Genomic DNA, 11,326 nt, shown 5'->3' with positions numbered 1-11,326 from the left:
AGCTGACAAAGGTAAATCTTCCACTCCTAATTTCCTTAATGTGCTCCTTGCTTTTTCCTTTTCTATCTGCACTGCTTTCTTCCTGACTCAGTCTCAACATTTTCACTTCTTACAAACTCACTAACAGAACAATTTCCTAACATAAATTCACTGCCTAAACGACCTGTCGATGTGGATGGAACTGCATCAGGAATATTTATCTCTCTTACCTCCTCCAACTTATTTTTTCCACTATCACTCACTTCACTTTGAATCAAATTTTTATATATTTTTAAATTGGACTTGAATGTCCTTTTTTCTTTTGAAAGACGGTTTTGAAGAGTTTTTTTCTTCATACTCGTCTTTTTATTCAATTTATTTATATTTCAAAGATTGAAATTCTTTTTTTAATTTGATTTTAAAATTTATTTTAAAATTTGTATTTATCTTCTTTTCAACACGTCGTTTTATGTTTTTTTTTGTTTGTAATTTAGTTTTAAAATTGCTGGCTATTAAACTCAACACTTTTTTATTGTTTATTTTGTATTTTATTTTAATTTTAATAGCAAAAAGCACATTAATATTGTTTTTTAATAATTTTTAAAGAATGCGCTTCTGTTGTGTGGGGATTCACATAAATATTACTATTGTAACGTCAAAAAATACAACTCTGTAAAATTTATTAGTTGTTTCACTCTTGCATATGCATTTTTTACATGTAGCAACCTGTAACGTTGCCACTGGCAATAATTTTTCCAAACATATTTTTTTTTAAAAATTACCAAAATTCCTTAAAACAAAACATTTTCTAAAAACAAATTTAGCTAAATACTTTAAATATTTTTAATTAAAAAGAAAATATTAGTCGAGTTATTTAAAATTTAGTTAAATAAACATGTATAAACATTAAAATATAACTAAATTTAGCTTAATACAAATATCAGCCGAAACTGGTATAAAAAGAAAATCAATGGCAACGCCAGTAGCAAAAATTCAATATAAAAAAATTGCAAATGTGTTAGTATGTATGTGTTTTGTATGTGTTACCCTAGGTCTCCACGTAGCAATTTTTATTGCTACACACAAGCAATAACGTCGGCAGAACAACGACACAGCGATTGCTTATTGCTTTAGGTGGAGAATACGTAAAATTGCTTCATCACAAATACAAAATTTTCAACGCGAGAAGTTGTTTGAACAACAGTGGTGTATTTTGCAGATTTTTTTTAATTGTGTGCGTTTCTTGTATAATTAAACTGTAATACAAATATATAACCGACCCTATTAAGTGCTTATAAATTGTGAGTGAAGTAATTTATTATATTTTAGTGTTAATTCAGTTTTTTTAATTGTTTCGACTTAAAAAATTACATCATTTAACCCCCATTTTCATAAACAAATTTTAAATTTAAACAATGTTTTAAAGCAAAATTTCCATACAGCATTCGATTTTAATACGTTGTTTAGATTTAAAAATTCTCAATGAATAAGGCATTTATTGTTTTAACCTAATAGTTTCAATGCCTCTAAACCAAAATTTTGAGTACAAATTGTGCAAGAATGTCCGGTAAAAATGTGAAACTTTTGGTCGCTTTGAAGAACATTGTAGATATCGTCAACATTTGTGATGATGAGGAACAATCCTCTGAACGGAGATATTGGGTAAAGCCCTTCCTTCAGAATAGAGAGATTCATAGTCTGGAAAGTCATCTTTTGAAAGATATACTGTGGGACTCAAAGGACTATAAAAACTTTTGTCGTTTAAATGTGGAAAGTTTCGAAGTTCTTCTTGGGCAGGTACGTATACATATATATATATGGAAATTGTACGTATGTACATAGTATTTATAAAATAATTTGTAAATTAGTGTATAATATGTGTTTTGATTTTAGGTTCATCATAAAATTAAGAAACAAAATACAGTAATGAGAACTTCAATCAGTTCTCGTATTCGTCTTGCCATAACACTACGCTTTTTAGCCACTGGGGATTCATATAGGTCGTTGGAGTATCTGTCACGAGTTTCGCGCAAAACAATAAGCAAATTCGTACCAGAGGTTCTCGAAGCTATTGTTGAAGCACTTAGACATGATCACCTTAAAGTAATTATAATAATTGAAATAGTTATATTATTATACCCTTCAGCTTCGTGAGAAGGGTATATATAAGTTTGTCATTCCGTTTGTAATTTCTACATTTTTCATTTCCGACCCTATAAAGTATATATATTCTGGATCCTTATAGATAGCGGAGTCGATTAAGCCATGTCCGTCTGTCTGTCTGTCTGTCTGTCTGTCCGTCTGTCTGTCTGTTGAAATCAATTTTCTGAAGGCCCCAGATATCTCCGGGATCCAAATCTTCAACAATTCTGTCAGACATACTTTCGAGAATTTTGCTATTTAAAATCAGCAAAATCCGTCCATAAATAACGGAGATATGAGCAAAAATCCGAGACAACCTCTGAAAATTTCATCAAAAAACACAATGTATTGCATGCTTTGACAAAAAACAACAAAACGTATGCTTGGATGTGCAAGCTTTGTGTATTTTGTTTTTTTTGTGTTTTGTTTCTTTTGGCGTTGTTGTTGTTTTTTATACAACTAAAGTTTTGTTTGGTTGTGTGTTGGTTTTTTTGACAAAAAATCAACAAATCGTATGTTTGAATGTGCATGCTTTGCGTATTTTGTTTCTTTTGGCGTTGTTGTTGTTTTTTATACAATTAAACGTATATTTGGATGTGTGTTGGTTTCATTGCCTTGCGTATTTTGTTTTTGTTTTTTCTTTTGGTGTTTTGTTTCGTTTGGCGTTGTTGTTGTTTTTTGTGTTCTTGATAAATTTAGGATGCTGTATGCTGAAAGTGGGCAATGTACATACATATATACTATTTATAAAAAATAATAATGCATCCACAACAAAGGTGAAGGGTATATAAGATTCGGCATAGCCGAATATAGCACTCTTACTTGTTTTTGTTAATGTTGTAATTCATACAGACTCCTTCTACTCAGCAAGAGTGGAAAGCTGTTGCCGAAGGTTTTAATAGTTTGTGGCAATTCCCACACACTTTGGGTGCTATAGACGGAAAGCATATCCGCATCAAAAATCCACAGCACGCAGGCTCCAACTTTTATAATTACAAAGGGTTTTTCAGCACGGTCCTTTTAGCAGTAGTGGATGCAAACAGCAAGTTTATCTACATTGATGTGGGCGGCAATGGAAGAGCATCGGATGTTGTTGTGTTGAAAAACAGCTCACTACAACAAGCCATGAATCAAGGAAAGTTGAATTTTCCGGACGACGAAGCTTTACCGGGTCAAGTTGCAAAAACATCGTACTTTTTCATAGGTGACGACATATTCGGCTTGGATCGCAACATGATGAAGGCGTATAATCGCAACAGAAAACTGACAACACCTGAAGAAATATTTAATTATAGGCTGAGTCGGGCTAGGATGACAGTAGAAATGGCATTTGGAAGACTAGCAAACAGATTCCGCATTTTTCATCGTCCAATAGAAGTAGACTTGTTAACTACTGATAAAATAGTGCAGACTTGTTGCGTTTTACACAACTTTTTAACCAAAAGTTCATTTGATTTTCACGATGAGCATAATCTACAACTTCCTCAAACAATGACACCATTACCATCACAAGAACATGATACGGTTTGATTTGCAAATCAAATGAGGGAGAACGTAAAAAAGTACCTGATCGAAGGAGATGTGCCTTTCCAATGGCAGAAAATTGAGAAACAAGTGGCCAATCCTGTTTCAGTTACAATTGATTAAACTTCTTTAAACAATCGGTCCTTTTCAGGACCACCACAAACATTAAAAAAAGATAATCTAAAAGCATGTTAAAGAAATAAAATGTAACTACCCTACACCACCATAGCACAGTGGTATAAAAAAACTAGTCCGATTTAAATGAAATTGTATATAGATTTATATATGTGTACATAGATTTTTATATTGAAAGTGGAAAAATAAAAACAAATTTTGAAATTTATAATCAGGAATCCCGCAATTCCCCAAAAAGTGTTCGAAAATTCCAAAAATGGAATTTTTTAGTTTTTTGGCTATAATATCCATACCAGGGGAGGGTTTTGAAAAGGGCTCCGATCCTTTACAAAATTAAATGAAATGGGCTACTTTATTTTGATATCGACTATGCGATTTGAGAATTTTTGCCCTAAGTTGAATTTTACATAAAAAATATGCGTTTTTTGGATGGACCTGGTAAACAATTTTGAAATTTGTTTTCATTTAAAATATTGAATGTAATGTAAGCTTTTCAAAAAGTATAAATTCCTAATACATCTTCATAGAAATTGTATAAATAACTTCAAAAGTACTGTAGTAAAAATCTTTTATATTGCCCCAAGGACGAATTTGTTTAAAATCGGTTTATTACGATACGATTTCCATATCTTAAAATAGTTAATCTGTAATAAATACATTATTTATATAGATATACAAACCAAATTAAGTACAAATAAGTTTTATAAAGGCCGAAATAGCATTAACAAATTTTGTGACGATCGGTTCATAACACAGGTCAACAGATGTAATAACGTTTTTTCTCTTCTGTAATATTTCTGAAAAATAACTTAGCATGTTTGGACACTAAGCTAACGAAATAAAATACAATTTTAAGAACAAAACACTAATTTATTGAAAGAAAGTATGAACATCAAATTCAATTTAATTAACGTTTGGTAAAATCATCACTAAGTTTTTAATGTGTCATTAGCCAAGAATTATGCGGAGTGTAATTTAAATTTTTCATAGTTGCATTGTGTGTAATTGATTTTGTTAAAATGTTTAAGCAAACTCTTCATCTTCTACTACTTACAATCATTGTAATTATTAAAACATTTTATTGAATGAACTTTATATTGTATATCAGCAATTTAGGTTTCAAATCAGACCAAATACATATTTGATATAATGTGTATATAATAACTATAAAAAATTCATCAAATCATGAGATTTATTTTAGTCACAAATTTAAAAAAAAGGTAAACCGAAAATCAACATTTAAAATTAACCGATTCGCAAAAATGCGACATTTCGGAAAAATCCCGGTTTTTCGGTTATCCGGTTTATAAACACTAGCAGGGTATCATATGGTCGGACTTGACCGTCTATACTTGCTTACTTGTTTTAAGTTGTAATAAGTAGTTACAATTTCAATTTAAAATAGCTTTATTAAAAAATTTGTACTTCATTTATTTTTAAATATAAGTAAATTAATATTTACATAGGAACATTAACTTACACCCTAATGTGAAAATCACGTTAACAAAGTGTTATTTATATTGACAGCAAAAACAAAATTTAAAGGCCTTATTCATAATCAATTTTTAAATTTAATTATAAACAAATTTTGTATTTAAATTTTATTTTATAAACCTTTTGTAAAAATAAAAATTGATTATGAATAAGGCCTAAAATATTTAAAAAAAAAAGTTTTTGTTTAACACACAAATTTTTTTTGCTCTTCATATAATTTTCATTTTGTTGACGTGATTTACACAATTGGGGCGTTAGTCTTTCGTTTAAAGCGATTTTTTGAATTAAATATAATAAGCTACATTGTAGTCACCGTTAAAAAACAAAAACTATGTGCACCTGTCTACATATATTAATTAAAAATTTGATATGGAAAAAACTTAAAATAACTTTAAAGTTGAAACATACAAGTTCGAAAAAAATAATATAAACTGTTAAATTCAAAAGCTGATTATGGAAAAGATGAAACGTCGATATGTTAGACAGTGTAAACAATTATATTAGATTTGCGTCTAGCATGGCCGTTTCTAAAACATCTCGCCGTTTCATCTTTTCCATAATCAGCTTTTGAATTTCTGACATGGCTTCCATTGCAGAATTCAGGTCCATTTTCTCCAACTGCATACCAACTGATTTCCCAAAAGTTGAAAACATACTCTCTTTTTCCTCTGAAACTTGAGATATAACTGGCTCTTTTGAAATACTTTTTTTTGGAATGTGGTGTATCACTTTCGGACCACGAAGTGCTATCGTTGTTCAATGACCGATCTTCTGTTAAATCCACTGTTGGGGAAAATTCAATCATTTCAGTTTCTTCCTAAAAAATAAAACCGATATTAGTTAATTTTCAAAGTATTAGTATTCTATACATATATACTTACATTTGAAAAATTTAAATTACTTTTAGTTTCTCTTAAAGTAACTGACGAGTCCAAAAACTTCAACTCGCTGTAATAAAACAAGTGGGGAGTGTACAGATCCTCTGCCGACGACCCAGACTTCTTATTGCAGGAGTCCACTTTCTTTTTCTCATTTAAATACGCGGTCCTTAAATTTTAATTTTTTTTACGACCTCCTCGCTTTTGTCCATATTTTTTGCGATTTCTTCCCATGCGTTTTTCTTTTTGTCAATCCTTTTGTAATAAGGACTTTGAAAATCCCATAAACAAGGGAACTGCCGGTACAAATTAATAATTTTAAACGTATCTTCTATTCGCCACTCCATTATTAATAAAATTATCCAAAAAACAAACAATAAACAATATAAAATGTATATACAAAAATGCTGACTCATAGAAATAATAAATTTGACAACAGAAATGACAGCTTATTGCTTAGCAATAATTGCTCAAGCAATCAGTAAGTATAGCAATCATTGCGCAATAGATTGCTACCTATGGCAATTTGCGGTCTACACTCGCAAATTTCATTGACGCAATCAAATTTGACAATTGCAGCAATAAATATTGCTACGTGTAGACCTAGGGTTAGTTTCAGTCATCAATTTCTTGTAGGGTAAATATAACAAAATTTATAATTCAGTGGTGCCACATTACATTTTTTGTTTTTAATTTACCTCGCGTTTACACATGCAAGTAACTGAACACATTCATCTCAACATACCATATAGTAATCAAACTACAATACAACTTGAGAATAAGCTTATATAAATAGTGGGTTTTAAGCTTTTCTTAATTTCATTTATAACAATAATATTTATAAAATGTTAATTCACAAGCCGTTTTTAACAATGCTTTAGAAATTCTTATTATACACAACTATTTCTATAGTATTGAAAACAAAATATTGAAAAAGGCTTATCTTTTTCATAACATTCTCAAGTCTTGTTGTACCTTTTAATTTTTTTGAGTAAAATTGTTGAAAGTGTTTTGCATGTAAATTTCATACCGAGTGGACATGCAAAATAATTGGTAATATAATAAATATCAGCCCAATCATGAATAAAAAATCCGCGAGAGTTTTTACCCTTTTCCCATTTTTCCTATTCAAATTCAATGTCAAAATTGGGAAAAGGGAAAAAACTTCCGCGGATTTTATTATTCATGATTGGGCTGTATATAAATGATAAAGTTGGGATCCCAACAAACCAAATGAATTGAGAAAAATATTATAATAGCTTACCAACACAAGCCTTAAGGTACGGTCAGACACAGCTAATATTTGACGTTTATCGTCAAATATTTCATTGCCAATTTGACCACAAATAAAATTTAGAGCAAACAACAAAACTGATGATTTTAGTCAAACAAAATTATTTGTCGGCACACAAAATATTTTCTTAATGTGAACAAAGTGTGACCACTACCTATATATGTAAATACCTAAAAAATATATAATTTGATCTTGCAAATATTTTTAAGGTTAAAGCACTTATTTGAAATTCGAAAGCAATTATTTTATTAAAGTTTTAATGAATTTTGTTGTCTGCTGCGAAAAAGAATCAGTAAATTTATTTGCCGTGTGGTCACACTATATCAAATACTTTCATGAAATAATTGTTTGATCAAATAGAGAAAAACAGAAAATTATTTGCTCAGTATGGCGGAAAAATAAGAGGAGTTTATTCAAATATTTTTGGTACTAAATTAAAGACACAAATTCACTATTTTTTTTTAACATGAATATATATTCAATATTTCTTTATATTTGTTATTTAAATTATTTTCACTAAATAATTGCATCAATAAATGAAGTCTTCCTCTTCACATAAAAGTCATTCAGCATAGGATGACATACTGGGAGAAAAACTAAATGAAAACATAAAGTCTATGTTGCGATTTTTGCAATTTTATGCGATTTATATTTTTATACGTTTAACATAGTCTGATGTTTGATTATTTTTTATTTATACATGGAGTTTGTCTATTTTCAAAATTTAAAATTGCTCATATGTACATATGGAATATTAACTGAAATTTTATACAGATTGAATTTAAAATCAAAGAAAATTTTTTATACATACATAAATAGTATGAATTGATTGTAATTAATAAATTCCGAAACAATATGATCTGTTTAATTTTTTTTTTACTGCAGAAGAAGAATATGTCTAATAGCATTTTTCACTTTTCTGATTTTTAGATAATGCGATTGAATTGGAATTAATTAAAAATTTATGCAAAAGAGGTAAACATTTCCGTAAAATTTAACAATATTTGTGAACATGTTCTTATTCTGAATGAAAAAAGTTTGGAAAAAGTCGTGTTCGATTAATAATATGTATTAAAAAACCAATAAGCATTTTTGCTGGAATTCAAGTTGATAGAAAGTGTAATTCAAGCCTTGAATTATAGCCAAGCAATTGAATTACAGTTGTATTACACTTTATTTCAATAGCATTCTCCAGTAAAAAGGAAACATAAATTCAAGCCATATGTTTTTTGTTTGAAAAATGTTTAATATTTAAAATATTTTTCAAGTATAAAACATAATTACATTTCCATTCAATTTCAATTATGAATTGTGATAGTAATATAATTTAATAAACATTTAATAATTATACCCTTCAGCTTCGTGAGAAGGGTATATATAAGTTTGTCATTCCGTTTGTAATTTCTACATTTTTCATTTCCGACCCTATAAAGTATATATATTCTGGATCCTTATAGATAGCGGAGTCGATTAAGCCATGTCCGTCTGTCTGTCTGTCTGTCTGTCTGTCCGTCTGTCTGTCTGTCTGTTGAAATCAATTTTCTGAAGGCCCCAGATATCTCCAGGATCCAAATCTTCAACAATTCTGTCAGACATACTTTCGAGAATTTTGCTATTTAAAATCAGCAAAATCCGTCCATAAATAACGGAGATATGAGCAAAAATCCGAGACAACCTCTGAAAATTTCATCAAAAAACACAATGTATTGCATGCTTTGACAAAAAAACAACAAAACGTATGTTTGGATGTGCAAGTTTTGTGTATTTTGTTTTTTTTTTTTGTGTTTTGTTTCTTTTGGCATTGTTGTTGTTTTTTATACAACTAAACGTTAGTTTGGTTGTGTGTTGGTTTTTTTTACAAAAAAGCAACAAAACGTATGCTTGGTTGAGCATGCTTTGCGTATTTTGTTTTTTTGTGTGTTTTGTTTCTTTTGGCGTTGTTGTTGTTTTTTATACAACTAAACGTTTGTTTGGTTGTGTGTTGGTTTTTTTGACAAAAAAGCAACAAATCGTATGTTTGGACAAAAAAGCAACAAATCCTATGTGTGTTTTGTTTCTTTTGGCGTTGTTGTTTTTTATACAATTAAACGTATGTTTGGGCGTGTGTTGGTTTCATTGGCTTGCGTATTTTGTTTTTTCTTTTGGTGTTTTGTTTCGTTTGGCGTTGTTGTTGTTTTTTATGTTCTTGATAAATTTAGGATGCTGTACGCTGAAAGTGGGCAATGTACATACATATATACTAATTATAAAAAATAATAATGCATCCACAACAAAGGTGAAGGGTATATAAGATTCGGCATAGCCGAATATAGCATTCTTACTTGTTATATTATTAAATTGTTCAAGCTTGTGTTCTTTTCGCGATTTGTTTTCATTATTTAGCGATTTTTAATTTAAGATATAGTAGCAACGCTACTTTTGCGATAACACATGATGCAACAGCTGTTATTTGACGCTGTTTGATCTTGCAAATGAATTGCGAGATCAAATAAAAAATTTCCCAAAATGCAGGAAAATATTTGCTGTTTAGTGGTCACACATTGGTCACATTACAAGAATATTTTCATATTGGCAAATAAATTTGTTTGACCAAATTCAGCTGTTTTCTTGTTTGCAGTGCAAAAATATTTTCTGTTCAAACTAGAAACATAAAATATTTGACGCTTAAATAAAAGTACTGAAATTTCATAATTCTTTCAAGTGTAAAGCAAATTCTGGTAGTATATTACTTTCTAGAAATGTCTTTTATTGATGAAAGAAATTAAAGTTGTTATGCAGCTTTATTTAATAATTATTTAGAACAAATATTACCATAAATGTGACCACAAGTCAAATATATTTTCCCCTTTGTGTGTTTGATAGTATTTCGGTGTAGTTTGATTAAACAAATATGGCAAATAAATGTGTACAGTGTGAATACAAAATCAACCCATGAATTATTTGATGTAGTTTTGATCAAACACATGAAACATCTTGTATAATTTGCGTAGTCTGACCCTTGAGAAAGACTTTAGAATATATTGAAAAAGGCTATCGTAACAATTGTAGAAAAATCAAAACGGAACCCTCGTGAAAATATTATATACATATGTATGCATGATTACTATAAGCTTATCCTTGCAATTGTAGAATAAGCTTACTTATAAATTATGGGTACAAGCTATGAGCTGGTCGATTCAAAGACTTTTTTTTATAAAAAGTCGAAGATCTAAAAACGTCGAATAGTCAATAAATTATTTATTTGTTGTAAAAACTTTATAAAAATTATTTTTTCGTCAATAAAATAGAAACTATTTTTTACAATAAAATAGGATTTCACAAATATAAAATATAAAAAAATAAAAGTCTAAAATCGACATTTTAAGATCGATTGGGGATTAAATTTAATTTAGTGACACAAATACATACTTATGTAGGTTTTATTACCGTTCATTAGTGCAATAGAATGATTGTTTTGCAGAAAAATAGGATGTAATCTTTATTCCTACAAAGAGAAATCCTGTGGTAATATTGAAAAGATTTACTATGCAGATACAAATTGCTGATGCTAAAATTATTAAGAAGTTGTTGAAATATCCATACAGATAATAATAATTTTGTAGTCTAGTTCATGTTTGATAAATATTTTCTTTTGTTGGATTTGTTTCAACAAAGAATATCCTTCAAATTAAAAGGAGACAATTGTACGATATAACTAATCTTTTGAAATTACCGAATGCTGAGTAACGGTCATTTTCACAATGTACGATTACTTAATTTTTAACGAAAAATTAACTAACTGTCGGTTTGTTTAATGGGGACCATTTAACCAACGGTTACCGGTTTACGTTTCAACATCATTTGATTACTTAACCAAAGCATTCAGTAGAAAGTATGGCAA

General features: G+C 29.3%; 1 protein-coding gene across 1 annotated transcript; it reads left to right on the top strand.

Moving 5' to 3' along the window:
- Positions 1 to 1,539: 1,539 nt before the first annotated feature.
- LOC135950730 (uncharacterized) lies at positions 1,540 to 3,651 on the top strand. Its single transcript, XM_065500264.1, has 3 exons — positions 1,540 to 1,776; positions 1,873 to 2,082; positions 2,974 to 3,651. The coding sequence occupies exons 1-3, from the start codon at positions 1,540 to 1,542 to the stop codon at positions 3,649 to 3,651; spliced, it is 1,125 nt and encodes a 374-aa protein (XP_065356336.1).
- Positions 3,652 to 11,326: the final 7,675 nt, after the last annotated feature.

This window comes from Calliphora vicina, chromosome 2 (assembly GCF_958450345.1).
Source record: "Calliphora vicina chromosome 2, idCalVici1.1, whole genome shotgun sequence".
Taxonomy (NCBI): Eukaryota; Metazoa; Arthropoda; class Insecta; order Diptera; family Calliphoridae; genus Calliphora; species Calliphora vicina.
This window is presented reverse-complemented; position numbering and strand designations above follow the sequence as displayed.